The 24155-nt window shown below is 37.4% G+C and overlaps 1 protein-coding gene across 3 annotated transcripts in view; it reads right to left on the bottom strand.

Moving 5' to 3' along the window:
- Positions 1-13558: 13558 nt before the first annotated feature.
- The window catches only part of LOC21410564 (myb family transcription factor PHL7), a 19958-nt gene continuing 9361 nt past the window's right edge, over positions 13559-24155 (bottom strand). For 2 of the 3 annotated variants that reach the window (XM_024175372.1, XM_024175374.1), the window contains 5 exons: positions 21244-21320; positions 21116-21164; positions 20963-21020; positions 20726-20795; positions 13559-14340 (listed from right to left, as the gene is read on the bottom strand). In XM_024175372.1, the coding sequence (XP_024031140.1) occupies positions 13927-14340; positions 20726-20795; positions 20963-21020; positions 21116-21164; positions 21244-21320 (668 nt within the window). In that variant the 3' untranslated portion in view covers positions 13559-13926. The remainder of the gene's footprint in view (positions 14341-20725; positions 20796-20962; positions 21021-21115; positions 21165-21243; positions 21321-24155) is intronic. The other variant, XM_024175373.1, reaches the window with a different exon arrangement.

Here is a 24155-nt window from a genome sequence, read left to right as displayed (position 1 = left end):
TGTTGTTGAAGATGGAATGCCTCGTGAAAGTGGACTATGACAACGACGTTTTCTTCTACCTTCAGCTGAAGAAGAAAGATGTTCATGTTCTCAGCAAGTTTCCATTATGCATTGATGTAGTTAATGATAGCATGACGCCACCTTGAGGTTAGGGAAAGCAACCACTTGCCTACATGTAAACCGTAAGAAAATGTAAACAGTGATGATGCTGAGTAACAGTCACCGGTGCCTGTAATGCTTTTCCTTGAAACTCACTTCGACATCGGTGTTGAGGATGGACATGATGATGATGAATTCAACGATCATGTTGTTATTGATATGGATGATGATCAGTTTATTGGTAAGAAACCACATCCCCACTTCGTAAATGACATGCTTAGCGGAAACAACCCTGGAAGTGTTAAAGAGTCAGATCCTTTGTCAATAGAAGCACGAATCACCTGTACTTGCGGATAGTTCAGAAAGAAGAGTCATTGTGGATTATGTACTTAGTGTAATCCGTGCAAAGAATATTTATAATAACAAAACAAGTAGTACGATATCATCTCCATCGTAACGAAGACTTAATAATGATGCTACATCAAGAACATATCTTGTTAGTGAGTTCCATCATCAAATGAGCTTCATCCGTAAAAGCAGCCCTAACGTAGCAAAAATCCTCATGGATGCGGATCCACACAAGTTGGTGTCGAGCCTACTTTAATGGATGTAAGTACGGAGTCATGATGACCAACATTGCTAAAGCAATGAACAACGTTAATCGGAAGGCCAGATGAATGCTTGCATTTTTTAGAGCCTTGATGTAGAGGTGGTTCAGTGATAGGTCTGAGACTATTCTAAAGCAAAGTTGAGAAATACCTTAGCGAACAGTTCGGGTTGGGACTGTCACTAAGAATATCCAGCAGTAATATGTTTCTGTTAGTTTCTGTGATTGTACAATTGAGCAGTAATCATCATGTTTACTATAAGTAATTATTGTTTTCACTAGCTACTTTATGTTTCACTTTTGTCAGCCTCAAGCAGCGGATATATTTGAATACTCTGTTACTAACGCAGTATCTCTCAAAGTAGATGATGTTCTGAACCACTCGATACTAATTGCCTTTAATGTCAGTTAAACGTTTATGTTGGCACTTTTTTAGATTTTTTACTATCTGTGAAGAGTCTTTTTGATGTTGTTGCGTTTGTTTTGGTGCTATAATATTTGAATACATCATTAACACTATCTCAATGGTGTTGTTATTATTTATGTTTCATAATATTTTGAACTATGAAGGGCAAATATGCTGATATATAAGGTAGTTTCTAGTCATCTCAATAATTACCATATCTATCATTCATTTTCACCCTTCTTGCTACTAAATCATGCATTCTAGCAAGCTAGAAATATAAAGTAAACCAACGGGAAAGTAACAAAATATTTATAAGTTAGAAAAACCCCCAGTATAGTTATAAGATGTTATAAGTACCCTACGTCAAATACAGTCATTATAATAATTACCACCTAGTCATCTTAGCAATGACTATATCAATCATTCATTTTCTCCCTTCTTACTACTAAATCATTGCATTCTAACAAACTAGAAAATATAAAATAAATCAATGGGAAGTAATAAAACATTTTTATAAGTTAGAAAAACCCTCAATTCAGTTATTAGTTATTATAAGTACCACCAGTCAATACATTCATTACAATAATTACCACCTGATCATATCAGTTGTAATTAAAATATCATATCAATTGATCTTGTACCCAAAACTACAGTGTACCAATAATTAGAGGTTGTTAAAGCATATGCCCCAAAACTACAATAATTACCACCAATCAATATAGTCATTACCACAAAAGAATTAACAAGTTGTCAAATGTTATGTCCACAAAATAGAATGGGAACACTACCAACTTTTCACAATTCATAATCGTCTCAGTTATCATCCTTCTCTAAATCACTGTCCACATCATGATCTTCGTTTGCAATTGCATGGTAACATATGAAGCACATGAGATATTGACGATTGAAAGGCATACGCTCCTGAATCACCCATTGCGCAGATCTTTTCCTTCCATCAAGCACCTGGCATACTTGATAGTGAAAATGCCATAGTCGCCCCTGCAGGTAGAAAAAGTTGTTACAGCAATATAGTAAATAGTAAAATTACTATTAGTAAAAATAATGATGACCATTTGAATTCTCACCCATTCTACTGCATAGGTAAGACATCCACGATAGTCACAGGTAAGGGGTGTGTCCCTTGAAGGATTCTGGGCTGCAATTCGAACAGCGCCGCCCCGTCAACAATAAATGGAAGAAGGTTAGACATGACCTTCAGTCCCATTCGAAGCTCTTTGTTGTGGAAACCTTTGTTCGCCACGGGGTTGCAAACTTGTAAAGTCCAAGTCCTTAAATCTAGCACGTGAGCGCTCAATGTCTCATCTGTCACATGTTCATTAGGATGAACACAAGGTTGACATTTAACCATGACCCATTACATGCAATAGCACCACTAACCATGTACTTACAAATGTTCCCAACATTCTTCCAATCAAATTTTCTTTATGTTCCTTCAATCAAGCCCACGCCACTGTTGTAGTGAAGCGCAAATTGATATCTTTTGGATAGCACTTGTGCTTCTTCCTCAGATAATAAAATGCAACATCCATGTGCTACATAAAAAACGAGTCCAATCAGTATACATGCCATAAAACTATAGAAATACAGAATATATGAAGAACACAAAGTAATGACATACGTCACACCACAACCACTCCTCCTGTGTTGCCAACTCCCAAACCATCTCGTATTCATTAATCATTTTCCATTATTCCAGTTGTACATCACAAGACGATCATCATCACTTTTCCTAATAAAAAATTTAAACAGATCAAGTCAATATAATAATTACCAATTGTGAATGTTATGTTGACCAAATTAATACACTTACACCTTATTGGTCACTTTGAAAGTAGTCCTTTTGACAACCATTTCCGAAAGGTATCCAGATGTTGAATGTCGGGGACATGTGAGAAGACTAATAGGGAGAAGCAACCACTTAGCCTTTTATCAATTTTTGCTGTCCTTTTTCCTAGCACTATCGTCTTTATTAGAATTGATCATAATGGACAGATCTTGGGTCACCGTAGATTGCTTTTTAATCCTCCTTGGATAATCAAAGGCACAACAGTCGATTTATCCACCCTAATTCTCTTACTCTTGGTAGGGATTTCGGTCTTCCTCAAAGCTCCATCCTGTGAGAATAACAGAAGCCAAATAGTCATAATAATATTGAGTACTGGTAAAAAGCATAATTACCAAGTCAAATTGAAACGTTTTATAACCTTATTTTCTTGCCCTTTTTCTTTGTGACGATCTTCTTTTTGCTGTTCTTTCTCTTCTTCTTTCTTCTTTTTCCCCTTCTCTTTCTTTTCTTCATTTTCTTTTGCTTTCTTTTCCTTCTCTTCTTCTCTGCTCATTTCTATCTCTTCTTCTATACTTTTCTTTCTTTTCTTTCTCTTCTTTCTCCTCTTTTTCTTCCTTTTGTTTCTCCTCTTCCTCCTTTTGTTTCTCCCCTTTTTCTTCCTCTTCATCTCATTCTTCCTCTTTTTCTTCTCCTCCCTTCTCTACATCTATTTTCTCTTCTTTTTCTTGCTCGTTATCTTCTTTCTCATTTTCTGTCTCTTTATCCTCTTCTTTTTCAACTTGTTCCTTCGAGGCTTGTTTAGAAATTAAATTGGATTAAAGAATGTAAGATAAGAATTATACCCTCAACGACGATATTACTGGCCTGGCCTCCAGAGCTTCCACCCGTCATGGTATAGGCTTGTCCTTGTGCCTTCCCTTTTTCTTTTTCATTGTTGTTGAACATTTGATTGCCTTGTCGGTACTGTTGCGGTGGAAGAGACTGCACTGTCCCTGAAGTTTGTGGTCAGAACTGTGAGTAATTTGGGGAACAGTAAGTCGATGCAGGAGGAAATGACATCTAAGTAGGCAACTGAGACTGTAAAAATGGCACAAACTGCTGAGACGGATCCTAACTGTAAGTGGTATCCCTCTGAGTTTGCTAAGACGGTTGCTGGTTCCTATTGGGCAATTCCTCTTTATGTGCCTAAGTTGTCCACAGGGATGGTACTTGAATCTATAAGGTCCACTCTTGCCACTTCCTGAAGAGCTGTTATTCTCACTATTTGCATCCCCACTAGTCCCTTGACCGCGATTCTTCATATTATTCCACTGGGGTCCTCCTGAAGCTCTGCTTATGGCTTCCCTACTTAGAAGATAAGCTAAATTATGTTGTTCAACGCTTATAGCTGCGGTCACCATATCTCGGTAAACACAAAACCTTAAAGCTATCAACGATTTCCGAATCGTGCTTTTAAGACCTCTCACAAACTTGAGACATTTCATGTGTTCAGATTCTACAAAGAATGGAGCAAATCGAGCTAAATCATTAAACTTGACATCATATTCTCTTACAGACATGTCTTATTGTTGTAGTCTCATGAACTCCATTGCCTTCTCATCACGGTAGTTTTGGAGAAAATGTTGCTCATGTAAAAGTTCCTCAAACCGATCATAAGTCATTGTTCCCACATCATGCATTCTCCTGACCTGTTTTCACCAAATATTAGCCTGACCCTCAAGTTTATACGCCACAAACTCTACTCGGTACTCTTCTAGTACTCTCATGATATTCAGATGTTTCAATATTGATTCAAACCAATACTCAGCCTCTTGTGGCCCACCCTCATTGCTAAACATGGGGATTGATCCACACCTGAATTCACATAAGTAACCTTGCTTCTTATCCTCAGCCGAACGCTCGTTCTTAGCCCGAGTTTTGTTTGATACGGGCGCTACGCATTCTCTCATATCAAACTCTTTTGTGAAAACTTTGGGTCTAAAACCCGAGAATCTAGAGATTCCAATGTTTTTGAACTATCCACTTGGATGTGTGGAGGTTGTCTAGCGTATGTAGATCGTGTGAGATCAAGATCGGGGGTGAGCGGTTAAGAGCTGATTTAATTTTTTTGTCCATGAGTCTGTTTGATGTGGTGCTCAAAATGAACTGGTTGTCGAAGTACGGTGCAGTTGTTGATTGTCACCGTATGAGAGTGACCCTGATTATCAGTTATGGAGCGATGGTTACTTATCAAGGGGGCATAAACCCATTTTTGGAAGAGCGACTGTTGAAACACAGTGTCGGAGGACGGCGAAATTTAGCATATTTTTCTTTTCTTTTCGCTTTAGAGGGTGAATTTGGTATTGTCGGAGAAAATACTGAAATTCCCATAGTTGATGAGTACGAGAATGTATTTTCAAAGGAATTGCCCAGTTTACCGTTAGACCATGAGATAGAATTCTGCATCGATTTACTTCTGGGAACGGCTCTGATTTCCATCACTCTTTATCGAATGGCACTGGCTGAGATGAAAGAGTTAAAGAAGCAACTCGGTGAGCTTGTAGAAAAAAGAATATAACAAAAATAGTACATCCTCGTGAGGTGCACCCGTGTTGTATGTGAAGAAGCACGACGGATCTCTTCGTTTGTGTATTGATTATTGGCAGTTGAATAGAGTAACTATGAAGAATAAGTATCCATTGCCAAGAATTGATGAATTATTCGATCAATTAGGAAGATCACGGTATTACTTTAAGATTGATTTGAGATCTGGATACCATCAGTTTAAGGTCAGAGAGGAAGATATTCTAAAAATTGCTTTCAAAACCCGATATGGACACTTTGAGTTCCTTGTGATGCCTTTTGGGTTAATGAATGCTCCCGCAGCTTTCATGGACCTAATAAACCGAGTTTTCCAACCTTACTTGATATTAGAGCCCTAGGTTTTAGAACCTTGGGATTGTGCATACATGAATGACATCAAAAAACTACTAAAACAGTCTAGTTTCTTTTCAGCTGAGAGAATGTTGCCGCGCCGTAGAACTATCAATACGCCGACAATGCCGAATGAGGAGTTTATAGATGTAATGTATGCAGCTTTTCAAGAAATGGCTACTCAGGCTAAGAACGAGCGTCTAGCTGAGGATAGGAAGCAAGAATACTTCCGTGAATTCAGGCGTGGATCAATCCCACGTTTAACAGTGAGGGTGGACCACAAGAGGCTGAGTATTGATTTGGATCAATATCGAAACATCTGAATACTATAGGAGTACCAAAGAGAACCGAGTTGAGTTTGCGGCGTATAAGCTTGAGGGTCATGCTAGTACTTGGTGGAAACAAGTTAGGAGAATGCATGATGTAGGAACAATGACCTGAGATCGGTTTGAGGAACTTTTTCATGAGCAATATTTTTTCCAAAGCTATTGTGATGAGAAGGCAATGGAGTTCATGGGACTACAACAAGGAGACATGTATGTAAGAGAATATGAGGTCAAGTTCAATGATTTAGGTCGATTTGCTCCATCCTTGGTAGAATCTGAACACATGAAATGTCTCAAGTTTGAGAAAAGTCTTAAAAGTACTATTCAAAGATCGTTGGTAGATTAAGGCTTCATGTTTACTGAGATTTGGTGGCCGTAGCTATAAGTGTTGAACAAGATAATTTGGCTTATCTTCAAAGTAGGGAAGCCATAAGCAGAGCTTTAGGACCCCAACGGAATAATAGGAAGAATCACGGTCAAGGGCAAACTAGTGGGGATGCAACTAGTAGGAGTAGCAGCTCTTCAGGGAGTAGCAAGAGTGGAGCTTATAGATTCAAGTGTCGTCACTGTGGACAACTTGAGCACATAAAGAGGAATTGCTCTAATAGGAACTAACATCTGTCCAACAAACTCAGAGGGATAATACTTACTATCAGGATCGACCTCAGCAGTTTGCGCCATCTTTCCAGCCTCAGTTGCCAACTCAAATGTCATTTCCTCCTGTACCGACTTACCTTCCACTAAATTAGTCAAAGTTCCGACCACAAGCTTTAAAGACAGTGCAGTCTCCTCCACCGCAACGATATCGACAAGAGAATCAAAGGTTCAACAATAATGAAAACGGAAAAGGAAAGGCGCAAAGACAAGCCTATACCATGACGGGTGGAAGCCCTAGAGGCCAAGTCAGTTTGTTGAGGGTATGATTCTTATCTCACATTCCTTAATCCGATTTAATTTTTAAACAAGTCTCCACGTCACTAATTCCTGTTTTGAGGCGTGAGAAGACTCTTATTCTTTATCCTCGTTTTTTCATTCAGGTGCACTTGGTCTACATCTATTTGTGTAGGGACAAATTTAAATCAACAACAATAACGCGTCAGGTTTGACATGATAACAGTTAATACATAATTTACTAAGAGTAATTTTATAAATTACCATTTTTGCATCACAAAAAAATATGTTTGCCGCATCAACACCTTTGTCAGTGACGGTTTGGGCATCTCCGTCACCAACACTGAAAACCTCATGATCATCGGGGTTGATGCTTCCATCATCAGAATTTGTCCTTAAGGCGTTCGAGTTGCTGTCATTAACAGCGACCTTCTTCTCGTAGGAAACTTGATATTTGGTCCTGCTTCATTCAACAGAATCAATGATGTGGTGCAAAAGCGAAGTGATCTAGCTCAACTGCAGCTAAGTCGCCATTTTTCCTTGTTCCAAAGCCACTAAATTTATTCTAATTGCCCTTGCCTCTTCACGAATTCCACAAATTTCATTAGGGCCCGTGATATTGGCTTCACCAATACACCTTTCAGTTGTGAGAAAATGCCTCCACATTTTCAATTCTCTCATGAGTACAACTTCTTTATATGTTCAATCTTCTTATCGTCTTTTGTTGGAACAAGGATATAACAAGCAGACTTCAAAGTCTTTACAAATATGAGATTTTAGTAATGAAGTAATAATGAAATTTACCACGAGTAAATATAAAAATTACGTTATAGTCAGGATTCACTATGAACACCTGTTTGACAACATCAAAAGATGGGGGATCCTCCTTTGAAGCCCAGTGCACCATTCTAGGAATAGACTTCTCATAATCATGAGAAAATAACTTAGATGTTGTCAGAATGCTCTTGTACACCCATAGTGTATAGTGCATTTAATTTCCCTTACCTTTCCGCGTCACCTTGTTCATTACTGCATTCCTAATGCTATCTCGAGTCAACCCCCGGGAGGGAACACCTCATAGAAAAGCATTGAATGCCTCCCAATCATCAACAAGTTCTAGATAATCAGGTTTTATGTACACCGTTTTCACCTGCGCAAGGATAGTTTTGGAAAGCATATTTATATATACATGCAAGCTTCATAGCACGTCGTCATTATCGAACTTATTTCTGGCCAACTCCGCCCCCATTAACTCCCTCTAGACTTGTTTGTAGATTGAGAAGTACTCTTTCTGCAAGTTGTTCTCATTTACAAGCTTCAAATACGTTAAATCCACACAATTAAGTCCAGTAATTAGACCAAAATCTTTTATGGAAAATCTTCCTAAGTCTGTCCAAACCTCAAACCACAGTGCATCCCCCATTTTCGAGTGGTCTGCCAAATGGAAAACCAGATTGTGCACTGTATGTCCCAACCAGATAAACTTATCCAGTCGGAACAAATTGTGAACAAAGGCTGCTTTTGCAGGAGGCTAAACTGGCTTTTTATTAAATGTTTCTTTTGTTTCTCAATCGTCTTCTCCAGTTTGCAAAAGAGGTTGATCTTTCCATTGCTTATTTCATTGTCAAGAACTCTCCGTATAAATTCAACCTATCAATGGACAAGTAATTATCATGTTGACCATAAGTAAAAAAAAAAAAAGAAATTACTATTATCCAAAAAAATAAACGTACATACAAATAAACACAAGTACACTTGAAATTTCTAAACAGAGATAAAACAATAATCACTAGTTTATCCAAAAAGATGCATGTATATACAAATGAGCACAAGCACACTCGAAATTTTGAAACACAGCCGAAACAATAACTAGTAATTTTAATGGTGACCAAGGCTCAATATGAAAATGACTATAACCCAAAAAACACTACGAAATCAGACTATAAGTTCAGTTGAATGTCTGAAACAAAGATAACACAATAACCACTATCGTCCAAACAGATGCACGTATATACAAATGAGCACAAGCACACTCGAAATTTTGAAACAAAGCCAAAACAATAACTAGTAATTTTAATGGTGACCAAGGGTCAATATGGAAATGATTATAATTCAAAAAACACTCCTAAATCAGACTACAAGTTCAGTTGAATGTCTGAAACAAAGATAACACAATAACCACTATTGTCCAAACAGATGCACTTATATACAAATGAGCACAAGCACACTTGAAATTTTGAAACAAAGCCAAAACAATAACTAGTAATTTTAATGGTGACCAAGGGTCAATATGGAAATGACTATAACCCAAAAAACACTCCTAAATCAGACTACAAGTTCAGTTGAATGTCTGAAACAAAGATAACACAATAACCACTATTGTCCAAACAGATGCACTTATATACAAATGAGCACAAGCACACTCGAAAGTTTGAAACAAAGCCAAAACAATAACTAGTAATTTTAATGGTGACCAAGCGTCAATATGAAAATGACTATAACCCAAAAAACACTCTTAAATCAAACTACATGTTCAGTTGAATGTCTGAAACAAAGATAACACAATAACCACTATTGTCCAAACAGATGCACTTATATACAAATGAACGCAAGCACACTCAAAATTTTGAAGCAAAGCCAAAGCAATAACTAGTAATTTTAATGGTGACCAAGAGTCAATATGAAAATGACTATAACCCAAAAAAACACTCCTAAATCAGACTACAAGTTCAGTTGAATATCTGAAACAAAGATAACACAATAACCACTATTGTATAAACAGATGCACGTGTATACAAATGAGCACAAACCCCCTCGAAATTTTGAAACAAAGCCAAAAACAATAATCAATAATTTTAATGATGAGCAAGGGTCAATAAAAAATGATCATAACACAGAAAACAGTACTAATCAGTAGAGAAGTTCATTTGACCATAACCCAAACAGCAGAATTTCATTCACAAATACACAGATATTTTGTTGTAATTTTAAGTCCTAGGAACTACCAATTAGACGACATGCAATACCATCAACATAAGTTTCTTAAATACCCATTTGAAAACAATTTAACCAAACAACATCATCGTCAAAGCAAAATTTCATTCGCAAAAACACATATTTTGTTGTAATTTTAAGTCTTCAGTACTAGCCAATAAGATGACATGCAACACAATCAACATAAGTTTCTTAAAAACCAAGTTGGAAACATAACAACCAAACAACCTCACCGTCAACATATCCAACAAAAAAAAACAAAAAACAAATGAGAAATATCATATAAAACCTGTTACAAACATGTTTTAGGTTTACCTCTTCAACATCTTCATCTTCCATTACTGGGGCCTTTTCATTTCTCTTTTTAACCTTTTCCTTCCCCTTTTCCTTTCCCTTTCTCCCCTGTTCTTTAACAACGTTCCCTTGTTCTTTTTCCAGCGTTTTCTTCTTCGGTGTTTTCTGTCATCTCTCTGATCTCTTAGAGGACGTTTGGTTGGAGGATTCAAACCATGTGATTTGAACAATTTTCAATTTACGTGTATTTTTTGTGAGAGAAAATACTGTAGCGAACCACGAATCATGATTCGAATCAGGGAACGAATCCCTCTACCAAACATCCTCTAAATTCTCAGGCGTTCTGTTTTCTCCATCATAGATGACTTACCCATTTTTTGGGATGAGAATGTTGCTTTAAATCACGGATTTCAAGGCTAATCTCTCTTTCTCTCCTCTCTCAACTGTATATGGCGATTTTCTGAGGTTAATAAGGACCGTTTACATCATTTCGTTGATTCTGAAATTTAATTTAATTTGAGTTGAGATGTAATTTTATGTAAAATTTTTTTAATATAATAAAAAAATTAAATATGATTATTTTTAGAGTTTTTTACTATAATAAATTTTAAATTTTAAATTTAAATCAGTAAAATAAATGAGACGTAAGTAAACCATGTTTGAACTCTTATTTAGTAAGTGTGTAATTTAAATTATATTTTCGTTTAAAAACAATCTAATTTAAAATTTAACTTCCTTTTTAAATTTTAAAAAGGATTTACTCTTTATTTTTCACACATACTAAATATAAATATAAATTTTATTCTTAATTACAGATTTAAACATTAATTTAAACTATAATTTAAAATATACAATTTAAATTTTTCTGTTCAAAATAAAAAATTTAAACTAAGGAACTAAACAGTGGCATAATTTCTCTTAGGATTTTGGGGCCCTCTCATCAGTGAAAGAAACGGGTACAAGATGGGTAATTTTTTAGTAATGTTAAATATTCATTAGCCCATGAGACCCATTTTGTGGGAAATCTTTTGTCGTAACAGTAACAGAAATAAAAATAAAACAGAGTGTTAGTTGTAAGATAATTTCTTTTTCATGGTTATTTTCATAAATAACCCTTTTCTTTTTAGTTGGATGTCTTTTTCTTGTAATTTATTAGTATTAGTTATTGTCTTGTGCTCTCTTTAGATTTCGCGGTTTAACAGAGTGAAACTTATTGTACTAAATTACTGTAAATGATATGATTATATAAAAAGACTTAATCTGCAACTTAAAGGTACTAAACTAAAGTTACATCGCCAGAAGGTATTAATCTGTCTAATCTAATATAATTATAACTATACGACACTTTTAATATTAATCTTTACAAATAGCGCAGGTAATAATCTAATTATAACTAATTATAACTGCCGCAGGTCATACCTAGCATCCTCATGACGTAATAGCACTCTTCAGGGAAAAAAAAAGAAAAAAGAAAGAAGGAAGGAAAGAAAGAAAGATACATTAACAGTGAATTTAATTTTTTCCAATACTTTGGCTGGCCAACACATCCAGCATATTTTGAGCCTTCAGTTGGACAGATTATATTATTGAGTCTTCAGTTTTAAGAAAGAAACGAAAAGGGTTAATCTCATACGTGTTCTTTAAATTTAATGTCATTATCGGTTTATTCTTAAACTCTAAAAACTCTCATTTTATACTTAAATTTTAAACTAACCCGCTTAATCCCCTATATTAAAATTTATGTTAGAATAAACACAAAAAGCGGAATTAAGTATGACCACGTTGCCTTTTTTGAAAATAGTAATTACATTCCAAATAAGAGAAATACAAGCACTAATTCAAACTCGAAAGACCACAGTACATTTAGCTACTCAAACCCCAATAAAGACCGGAACCACTAGTAAGATCGACTGAAACGTTCAAGGGGTAACACGTGTACCGAGTTCTAACTCAAGGAAATCAAAGAGGCACACAACTATTCGAGCACACAAATAGCTCTTTCTAACACACCACTATAGTCAGTGGATAACTCCGATCGATCGAGATTGAGAGACCAAAAGCACATAAGCCAACCACAAGACCGCAAAGAAAGACTTGCAGACTAGACCTAACGACAACAAAGTAAGATGGGAAGACCACCTCTGTTATTACAACAACGGATAGCCAACAAAGCAACAAAAACAACCTAAAACTAAACAAGGAAAATATCAATGCCTTTATTTAACAAACACAAAAAATAAAAATAAACAGGCAAAGCCCAAATGACAATGATTGGAGCCTCGATAACGAGCCAACAACTACCAAGGATGATCACGAGAAATACAGTCATGAAGTGAGCCAAAAGAACACAAGAAAAGGGTCGAGCCTCCAATGCAAGAGGGCCACGCACCTCTGCTTACAGCCAATGGTAAGAGAAAGCACCATACCCAAAGAGACGCCACCCGATAAGAACTAAAGCCCCCATAACAGAGCGACACCGCAGCACCCATGCTCCCCCAAACCACAAATAGAGAAGCAGCCACAGGACACACAAGCCCCCCACAAAGAGAACAACATATTGGGGGAATCCAACCACACGATGTTCAACGTTGTCGGCGCTCAAGTACACACAGAAACAACACCCAAACACACTCTAGAAAGCACCCCCAACAGCCGCAACTCCTACCCAACCCACGGCCCTGTCGAAACTTTACCAGAGAAATCCAAGCCACACCATCCAAGCACCCTCCCATGGGGTCGGCAGTCCGAAGCGCAACCCAAGGGCGATGCCAAACTCTGCCCCTTCGAAAGTTGCAGAGGCTACGCAAGAGAAACGGGAGGTTAAGTAGAGAAGAAGAAACCCTAGAAACAGCACTTTGTAGCCATTTTTTTTTTTTTTTTCCAAACAAACCTTGATCCATGGTCTTTTATGCTTGTTTTTAATATAAATTCTAATAAAATGACCATGTGTCACACTACTTTTTTCTCCTTTGTTTTTGACACAAATCCTACTAAAATGGATTAAATTAGATTGTTCCATTAATCTCATGTGTCCCTTGAGAGGCACTTGCTTTAAAGTTCGAGGAACAAAAGTGAGAATAATTCAAAAGAAAATAAAATTCAAAAGCTTCGGCGCTACAGCACCAGTATATCATCAATACTCATTATTAGTATATGGAAGCGGGTTTGAGTGTAGTGGGGGCCTATTTAAAGGTAATCAACTCAATGAGGAATCAGTCGGCAAAATACTATTTTAGAGTATAATCCAATTCCAAAAGAACACTAACAATACAGCTACACGTGGAGATGTTTGTTTTGAAGCTAGTTCTCTTTATAAGGATTCAAACAACCGAGAAATGAATAGATGATGGGTGTCAAAACTTAATAAGCGCGTATGTATGATCGATCTGCTAGAGCTAAGGTTCCTGGAGACTACATTACCACTTAGAGAATATACTATATACAAATCTACATATATATATATATATATACATATATATATATATATATGTAACAACTATAAATGGCGATCAAATGTATAGAGATATACCCAGCATGGTTTACACTCTGTTGCTACAAACATCATCATAGACTACTGACACTGCTATTGCTATTTTGAATCACATAATGGACCTAGTTCAAGTGACACTTTCTGCACTCTGCCGCCATCTTCTCTTTCCTTAGACTCTGTTTCCAAGTCGAATCCAAATCCAGCTTCATTTCCGTACAAGTCCCGATCCCATTGACCAACAAACTCATTCTTCTGGTCGGCTTTTGGTAGTGGGGCAGAGGAGGTGCCACCATCTGGCAATCCATCATCCGTTTTTTGTTTCTTTCGGGGAGAGGATTCACCAGCAGAGGCATCAGCTGGTGTATCCGACTGAGATGGCTCCGTCTTATCATCCTCCGCCAATGGCAACAACTCTGAGGCCTTGAGAACACCACCAAGTTTCTGCTGCTCCTCAATGATCTTTTGCAAGTACTTTCCCTGAGCTTCTATTCTCATTTGCAGCTGTCTTTGAACCTGACATATGCGAAATTTAACTTGGTCACAAGAGGTTCTCATTAACCAGTACAAAGATCAGCCTGTTAAGAATGCTAAATAACCTTCACGAGATTGGGTAAAAAAAAAAAACTTAAAAAAAACAAAACAAAACAAAAAAGAATAACCTTCACCTTGGCGATCCTTACAAGAACAAACAATACAAAAGGGCATGCGTAAAACCAGAAGTGGATAACTATAGCAAGAACCCGAGGAGATAATAACTAGAGGAGAAAACACTGCTAGAAAAATGAAACAATTGTTCTATCATTCATGATCCTAGGCATGTACACCGGCCTCCTTATGTAGATAAGCCAGGGAACAACAAATAAAAGGAAACAAGATAAATAAGAAAACAAATTAAAAAAAGAGAGAAACTGCCTAATCACCTATCCCAAAACTTTAGGGAAATCATTCAAAGTCAACTAATGACTTTTCCCCTCAATTATTCCATACTCGGCTACACTCCCCCTTAAGCTGGGTAGTACACATTGTACATACCTAGCTTGTCTATCAATTTTTCAAACAAGGGTTTAGCCAATCCCTTGGTCAGAATATCAACCACTTGTCCAGTAGTAGGAACATATGTCATGCAAATAGTTCCTTCTTCTATCTTTTCTTTGATGAAATGCCGATCGACTTCCACATGCTTGGTCTTGTCATGATGAACAGGATTATGTGAGATATCTATGGCTGTCTTATTGTCACAGTAGACACGTAGAAGTAGCATAACTCCAACCTTCAGCTCATCTAACAACATTTTCAGCCACAAACCCTCACAAATCCCGTGAGCTACTGATCTCAATTCCGCCTCTGCACTACTTCTAGCAACAACTACTTGTTTCTTACTCCTCCAAGTTACAAGATTACCCCACACAAGAGTGCAATACCCCGATGTAGACCTTTTGTCCTCAACATTGCCAACCCAATCTGCGTCAGTATAGACCTCTATGTTTCTATCTTCTCCTTTCTTGAAGAATAAACCCCGTCCTGGTGTTCCTTTTAAATACTTCAGAATCCTATAGACAGCTTCTAAATGTTCTTCCGTAGGAGAATGCATGTATTGACTGACTTTACTCACCGCAAAGGCTATATCAGGTCTAGTATGAGACAAGTAGGTAAGTCTCCCAACGAGACGTTGAAAGCGGCCCTTCTCTACAGGACTATTATCCCTTACAACCTCCCTTTTTTTATTTGGTTCTATAGGAGTCTCTACTGGTTTGCAACCCAACATCCTGGTTTCTTTCAAGAGATCTAGTATATATTTCCTCTATGAGACTGAAATGTCACTTCTGTTTCTAGCAATCTCCATTCCAAGAAAATACCTGAGGCTCCCAAGGTCTTTAATCTCGAACTCTTCTGCAAGCTTCCTCTTGAGTCTTTGTTCTTCTTCAAGACCATTTCCAGTCAAAATAATGTCATCGACATACACAATGAGTATTGTAATCTTACCATCCTTATGTTGATAGAATAGTGTGTGATATCCTGCAGCTTGCTTGTATCCCTGCCCTTTGATCACCTTAGTAAATCGGTCAAACCAAGCTTGTGGTGATTGCTTTAGTCCATATAGTGATTTCTTCAACCTGCACACTTCATCACACCTTCCATCTTTGTTGAACCCGGGCGGAAGCTCAATATAAACTTCTTCCTCCAGGTCACCATTAAGAAATGCGTTTTTCACATCAAGTTGTTGCAATGGCCAATCCAAATTTGCTGCTAGAGACAACAGAACTCAAACAATATTAATTTTGGCTACAGGTACAAAGGTCTCCGGATAATTTATTCCATACGTGTGTGTGTAGCCCTTAGCCACCAACCGAGCTTTATATCTTTCAATTGAACCATTTGCCTTATACTTGACTGTGAATACCCACTTCTGAAATCTTATCTCTAGGTTTTTGCACAATGTGCCACGTGCCATTCTTCTTTAGAGCTCCCATTTCTTCCAAGGCAGCTTGTCTCCATTCTGCTTTTTCCATTGCCTCCTAGATATCTCTCGGTATTTCCACACTTGCCATATTAGACACCAAGGCTTTCATTGGTCCTGACAAATGATCATACCCTACATAATTGGTTATAGGGTGTTTGGTACAGGATCTGGTACCCTTTCTCAAAGCAATAGGAATGCCTAAATCCTCCAACTCCCCTTCAAGACCAGACTCTGAGTTAGATTCTTGGTGGTGAGTAACCTTCTGGCTTTCTCAAATGGTTGCAGACCACGCTCCTTAATTTTTTTATTTTCTTGCATTATAGACTTTGGTGCTCTAAGGTTTTGAACTTGTGTAGGATTGTCAGGCTGTGAAGGATTATCTACCTGTTCTGTGATGGTGTGTGGTTGATCATAGCCAGGTGTTCGAGTACAAGTAGATTTGACTGAACATTATCCGGAATTTTAGTGGAATTTTCTACGGTAGTGGTCGGGAAATTTTCAGGCTCTATAACAGGTGGATCTGTCTGATTTAAGCCAGGAATATTTTTAAACTTTTTACCATGATTCTCTACTTCAGGGGATGTTTCATTAAGACTAGAATCCCTAGGTTCACGGTTTGTAATTTCTGGAGGAGTAAAATCCCAAAAAAATTTCCCAAGACTTAAGGTCCAAAGATTCGGAGTTTGGAACTACAGGATATTTTGACTTCTCCCAAAAATTATCTTCCCATATTTTCTCCCGCTGAAGGAAATTTTTGGTAAACGCGGGTTGATCTTCAAAGAAGGTGACATTCCTAGACACAAAGTACTTCCTCTTTTCTATGGAGTAGCACCTATAGCCCTTTTTAGTTGTAGAATACCCCAAAAAAATACATTTATGAGCTCTAGGGTCTAATTGCCCTCGGTTAGGATCAAGGTCATAGACAAAGGCAACACAACCAAACACTTTTAACTCTAGAGAAGATGGAACACGAGCCTTTGGGTAGGATTTGTATAGGCATTCTATCGGTGTTTGAAATTTGAGCACTCGAGAGGGTACCCTATTTACCATGTATGTTGCAGTTAGAACTGCGTCACCCCAAAAACGCTTAGGAAGATTTGCTGTAAACAATAATGACCGGGCAACTTCTAAAAGATGACGATTTTTTCTCTCGGCTACTCCATTTTGTTGTGGTGTATCAACACATGAGCTTTGATGGATAATTCTATTATTTCTCACAAATTCCCCTAACATGGCATTGAAAATTTCGGTTCCATTATCAGTTCTCAAGAATTTAATATTCTCATCAAATTGTGTTTTAATCATTGCATGAAATTCTTTGAAAACATTCTCGGCTTCGGATTTTTCTTTTAGGAGATAAACCCAACAGACACGTGTGTGGTCATCGATGAAGGTTATGAACCATTTTTTGTTGGTGAGACTTGAAATACGAGAAGGTCCCCAAATATCACTATGAATAAGAATGAATGGTTTTGATGCACGATATGGTAAAGGAAAGAGATGAACACGAGTCTGCTTTGCTAATTGACAAACTTCACATTAAATTTTTTCATTATTCTTGAACAAAGATGGAAACAAAAACTTCAAATAAGGGAAACTAGGATGTCCTAATCTATAATGCAATAACATAACTTTTTGAGTTCTAGAGATAGAATTGCTTGTAACCATCTGAGCTTTCCCATTAACGAAGAATCATCCTTAAAGTAGTATAGGCCATCCAGCTCCTCAACACTGCCAATCTTCTTCCCTGATAATCGGTCCTGAAAGGTACAAACAGACGGCAGAAAAATTACTTCACAATCTAAATCTTTGGTTATCTTACTTATGGACAAAAGATTAAAACTTAGATTCGGCACATGGAGAACCCCTTTTAATGTGACACTAGGTCCAATTTTTATAGTCCTAGTACCGGCCACCACAAAGGAGGTCCCATCGGCAATCTGCACTTTGCGGTTTCCAGCGTTGGGAGTATATGTGGTGTAAAGTTTACCACAACCAGTCATGTGGTCTGTTGCTCCTGAGTCAATAATCCATAGTTCTTCTTTTTCTGCCAAGCCACAAAAAACAGTTAATGCTTTACCTCTCTGAGCCAAGAGAGATGATGAGTGGGAAGATGATTGTGTCATCATCTGCCTTAATTGTTCCAACTGTTCCTTGGAGAAAACCGATGCTGCAGTGGCTGGAGTGATTAATTCTTCATCAATTTTGTCGGCTACTGCCTGAAATCCCTTTCCTTCATGTCCACGGTTCCGAGGTGTCCAGTTGGTCGGTTTACCATGTAGTTTCCAGCAAGTCTCCTTGGTATGATAAGGTTTCTTGCAATGTTCGTACCACTTCTTGTTATTTTTTCCTTCCCCCTGGATTCTCCTGTCCACGTTCATGAACAACAAGTGCAGAGTTCTCTAAATTCTGCATATTTCCTCCAAGCATGACCTTCTTTCTTGTTTCTTCTGTACGCACCTCAGCGAAAATTTCTTCAATTTGGGGCAGAGGTCTCATTCCTAGCAATCGGCCACGGACTTCATCCAAGTCTTTATTAAGTCCTGCAAGGAAATCATATATCCAGTCCTGATCTATCATCCTTCTATACAAGACTGCATCTTCGGGGTCTTTCCAAGATGGAGATGAGAAGAGATCCAATTCTTGCCAAAGTCTTGTCAACTCATGATAATACTGTGTAACATCACTCTCCCCTTGTTTCAGATTTCTCACCTTGTTTCTCAATTCGAACATCTGTGAGGCATTCTCTAAATCAGAATAGGCCAAGTTTACAGCATCCCAGATTTTTTTTGCCGTGGGAAACAGTGTGTAGGTATCTGCAATGTTGTCTTCCATCGAGTGAATCAACCACGCCATCACCATGGAGTTTTGAGCTTCCCAATTCGCATAAGAAGGGTCTTCAATTTTGGGCTGCAGAATTGAACCATACAAATAGCCCAATCTTCCTCTTCCCTGTAAAATCATCAACACTGAACGAGACCACTTAAGAAAATTCTTTCCATTTAATTTGTGGGTGGTAATTTGTAGAGAGATATGGTTAGAAATTTCGGGGTTCATGGAAGTGGGTTGAGAAATAGCAGTGGGAGCAATTGTGGAGGTAGTCCGAGAGATGTTGGAACTTTCCTTAGGGACATCGCCTCCGCTTGCTCCAGTCAAAGCCCTCTTATACGCTGCCAGCTACAACTCGGAGTTCAAGAACGTCCAGATTTAATTTGGCTCTGATACCATGTTAGTTTATCAATCCATCCCAAAAGCTTAAGCTTTTAGGAGGTGGGGCAACAATAGTTTTATACTTTAACACTCCCCCTCACGTGTGGGCTGGACAATGGACAATCATGTGAGTAAATTAATTGCAAAGCCCAACACGTGAATATTTAAGCCCGAGATATATTAAAGACCCAACACATGATGACAATTTAAATGGGGATAAAGAGTGCAATTACGGGAGTTTGAAGTTAGGACCTCCCGCTTTGATACCATATAGCAAGAACCCGAGGAGATTGTAACTAGAGGAGAAAACACTGCTAGAAGAATGAAACTATTGTTCTATCATTCATGATCCTAGGCATGTACACTGGCCTCCTTATATAGATAAGCCAGGGAACAACAAATAAAAGGAAACAAGATAAATAAGGAAACAAATTAAAAAAAGGGAGAAACTGCCTAATCACCTATCCCAAAGAAATCATTCAAAGTCACCTAATGACTTTTCCCCTCAATTATTCCATACTCGGCTATGACAAAACAAACATTAATGGTCCTAGAATCTTGAAGTTCTTCGGATTCGATTAAAAGGCATACGACCTTTACGAAGATTCCAGAAAAACCATTCACATTATCGGATTATAGCATTACATTGGATGCTTGATTAATTAATTTTCAATTGTTTTTTAGATTGGTTTTTACGTTTCTCGATAAAGTGACTTTGGAAACGGTCTGAAAACAGCCTTTTGTTTGCAGTCTCGTTCCAGGAAGGGAAATAAGTAACTGAAAAGGGAGCAATTGTACGAATGGAATTGGAAAACTATTGAAATCTGTTTTCCCTTTTCCATTTTCAGTTTAGGGCTTTCATTACTTGATATATGTTTTCAAGAACATAACCAAGCACAAATATTTCCAGCAAAGAAAAACAAAAAACAAAAAGAAAAACCAAACACAAATATAGCTTTTTTCTATTCTCAAAACAATCTTCAAAAGACAACCAAATGCCATTTCAAAAACAATTCCAACATCATTGCTGAGAAATTCCTATTTTTGTTTCCATAATAAAACAAACCATTTTTAAAAACGCTACAAAATTAGAGTTTCTTCTGATATGGATGAAAAATTCACAAAGCAACTTTATTTTGAACGACTTTCTCATCATGAAAGCAATGAGTCCCAATATACTCTCCTTCCAGCAATCAAAGGCAAAATGTGAGGAGGAAGAAACCAAACCTCAAGCTGTTCATGAAGACGCTTCTGGACTTCCATTTGCATCTTGAATGCCTCATTAATTTGCACCCCCCTGAGGATATAAAGTATTTAGATTGTTAAAAGCAAAGCCAGGAGATCATGAGAGGGGGATGAACATGTACAGAGCTATAATACTGCTAGGCATATATACATGATCAGGGGGCAAAAAAGACATGCAAACAAATGTAACTGTAACAGCAGAACCAGAAGGACACTCACGGTGAAGAATCCGACCCGGAAAGACTGTCTCCAGACCCTTTCTTCTCATCTTTAGAACCTAAACTCAACATGATTGTTCAAGATCAATTTCAGCGAGAAAAAAGCCATTAGCAATATATAATTCATAATTCATATAAAAGGGGATAGAACCACCTTTACCATCAGCTGGAGATTCTGGCAGGTACTTTGCAAGGCGATACTTCTGCACAAAAAATTGAAGAAATGTCATAATATAGATTTACGTCTCTGTGAAAATAGCACAACATATGGATTTACCGCACCTGTAAATGGCTTTTCACGTGATAAATGGTTAGTCCAGGTACACCCATCACTCTAAGAACTCCTTTTGGAGTTGCTCCTGAAGCAAATTGGAATTTGGAAAGAATAAGACATAAATGAAATGCTAATTTAATTCCAAGAGATAAATTTTATTTCCAATTTATAACCTCCACCACATTAATCTTCATAACAATCTTCCAAATCAAAACCAACGTGGAATAAAATTAATTTGGAGAGCTAGGAATTGATAATTGCTACAAATTTTCAGATTCTAATTTGAGACTTGATGGGGTTTTCAGAAATAACAACAATAGTTATCTCACTTTCCGCGGCTCTATGGTTCAAATGTAATGGGAGAATCTCACACTACTCAGCTCTTAGTATGATGATGCTTTTTAAGATAAGGTCAAACACACAGCTTCTTATTGGTTTCTACTTCTAAGAATTCCTAAAAACATGAGATCAGTGACAAATACTCAAGAAGCTGGGCTCTGCCTTGTTACCGACAACTAAAACCATTCAAATGTATTACCTCTAACAACCATTTTTTTTCAAGGTTCTTAGCTCATTTGGCCCCTGAACTATTAAGTAGATGATAACTTGGTCCGTAGATGATAACTTGGTCCCTGTACATTTTTACCATTTTTTTCTTATGGCAAAAAGCTCCCCACACTCTTAATTGATTGCAAAAGGACTCAAATTGAGAACATAAGAGATCATGTGCATGACACATGGATGTGATATCAAAGGTATTTAGTAAACATAATAATATATATGGTTAAAATAAAAAATAAAAATAAAAATATCTCAAAAACAAACAAATAAAAGTTGCATCCCTGAACATGCGACAAAGTGCTTTGGAGGCTTAACGAGGGAGGGGGCCGAACAGGCTGGTGATGGTGATGAGTGGAGAGGTCACTTGGGCTCGCAGGATGGGAGACGAGATAACACCTGGGCTCCAACACACTCTCTGCAAAGCATCGACGACTTCACCTCCATGCCCTACGCACCATCCCCGTCCACGTCAAGGAGATCTAGTTTGCAAAGAAGAACTCTCTCTCTCTCTCTTAAGGTTTTGCAAAGGTTTTTTTTCAACATTATTTTAGTAAAATTCAGCCAATAGTGGTTCTCACTTATCATGTGAGGCACGTGCACCGTTCGCAACTTCGGAGCTTTTACAACCATTTTAAAGTTTAGGGACCAAGTTGTCACCTACTTAAAAGTTCAACATCAAATTGAGCTAAAAACTCTTTTTTGCAATAACAAAAAGTTTGTTGAAATTAGAAAAATTACATCGAATAACACTTTGAGGACAAGCGGTCGTCAAAAAGAATACAAAATGAACCAATAGAACTAGAAATAAAGTGACTCAAAACACTCTTCCAAATAACCCAAAAAGTAACCAACACCGCACACTTCCACATCACCTCTACCATCTTAGTTTTGCTAGAACCAATTAGGTTTTTCTACCATTAGGGAGCTTATCCTGAACAGAGTTAAATATCTGACTTAAGCTACAAATACGAAGAACTTCAAGAACAAATTCTAATTAGATGGGAGAAAAAATGCAAGAGACAAAATATAATATATGAAATTGACTTGCTTCTAAAACCCAAGCAATAAGCTATGTATTTTAGTGGTAAAGAACTACCAATAACATTAACCGCCTAAATGCCACTAATTGCCAGTTCTAACCACGCACCTCCCAAGCAGCTGCAGAATTTGTATTCTGCACCCTTTATAATGTGGTGGTTCGTTTAGAGTTTCACCCTTTAATTTGATAAGAGTTCCGTGCCACTCAAAATGATCTTGCAAATACAGTTCAAGATCTAATATCTATGAATAAAGCTCCAAAAGTATGTCTGTTTTTGCTTGGCGTTCCATCAGTGCACTTGTGTTTTCTTTTTTGATCCACCTACTTATGGTTTTCCAAATATTTGGCATGTAAATTGATATGCTCACCCTATCATAGTAAGAGAATTTCCTAAAAGAATTTATGAAACATTTGTTACAAAGATAAGTCATTCTTCAACCTGGAAAAGAAAAGGCCAAAGATAGGAATCAGGAAAGACATGCACATCCTTCTAATGGTTGATGGCCAGCTCAGTATATGATAACAGATAAAAACTCAAGAAAAATCCAACTGTCAGATATGCATTGCACTTCCACCAAACACCAGAAGTAATTATGACCCTTTTTTATAAGAAAAACCTTTATTGATGTGAAAATAAATTACAGATGCGGAGGACAAAGTATCCTCAGAGCCGAAAAATAAAAAACTAAACAGAAACAAACAGAGTCTGATCATGAAAAAAGAACACAGAAAAATAACTTTTAAACAAAAGGTTTAAAAGAAAATAACTTAGAAGTGATTTAGAAGTGATTTTGACTTTAGCGAACTTAAAAGGCTTCAAGAACTCTGCTAACCAAAATAATTTGTACATTGGACAGCATGAGCACCCACCTCGAGAAAACTAAGGAGCATCAAGCCACCCACACTTTCACCACAACCAAATCCCATAATTGGGCAATACATGATTCCCAAAGTCCATTAACTGCAGACTTTGTGCAGATTATAGTCCTGGGAACTAAATTTTTCATCTAACGGGCAGTAGAACCATTGCTAAACAATAGAAACAGATCTTAGTAGCATCTAATAGATACAATCTGGACCATCTCCTAGATCATACACGATACAAACAGTAACTGCAGGTTATGTCATTCACACAATATTCTGCAATATGTTTTCTTCGGTGTGCTGTAATTTCATATTCAATCAGGTTTTACAACAATTCACCAACTGTTTTGGCAAAAATTCTAGCTAACAAAAACAAAAACAAAAAAATTGGAAACCTAAATTAGAACTTTCAAGCCATTGCACCTTCAAATATTTGCTTCTTTTCATGCTCTTTCC

The sequence above is a fragment of the Morus notabilis genome, unplaced genomic scaffold, assembly GCF_000414095.1.
Source record: "Morus notabilis unplaced genomic scaffold, ASM41409v2 Scaffold78, whole genome shotgun sequence".
Classification (NCBI taxonomy): domain Eukaryota; kingdom Viridiplantae; phylum Streptophyta; class Magnoliopsida; order Rosales; family Moraceae; genus Morus; species Morus notabilis.
The sequence above is the reverse complement of the archived record's forward strand: the minus strand, read 5'-3'. Positions and strand labels throughout refer to the sequence as shown.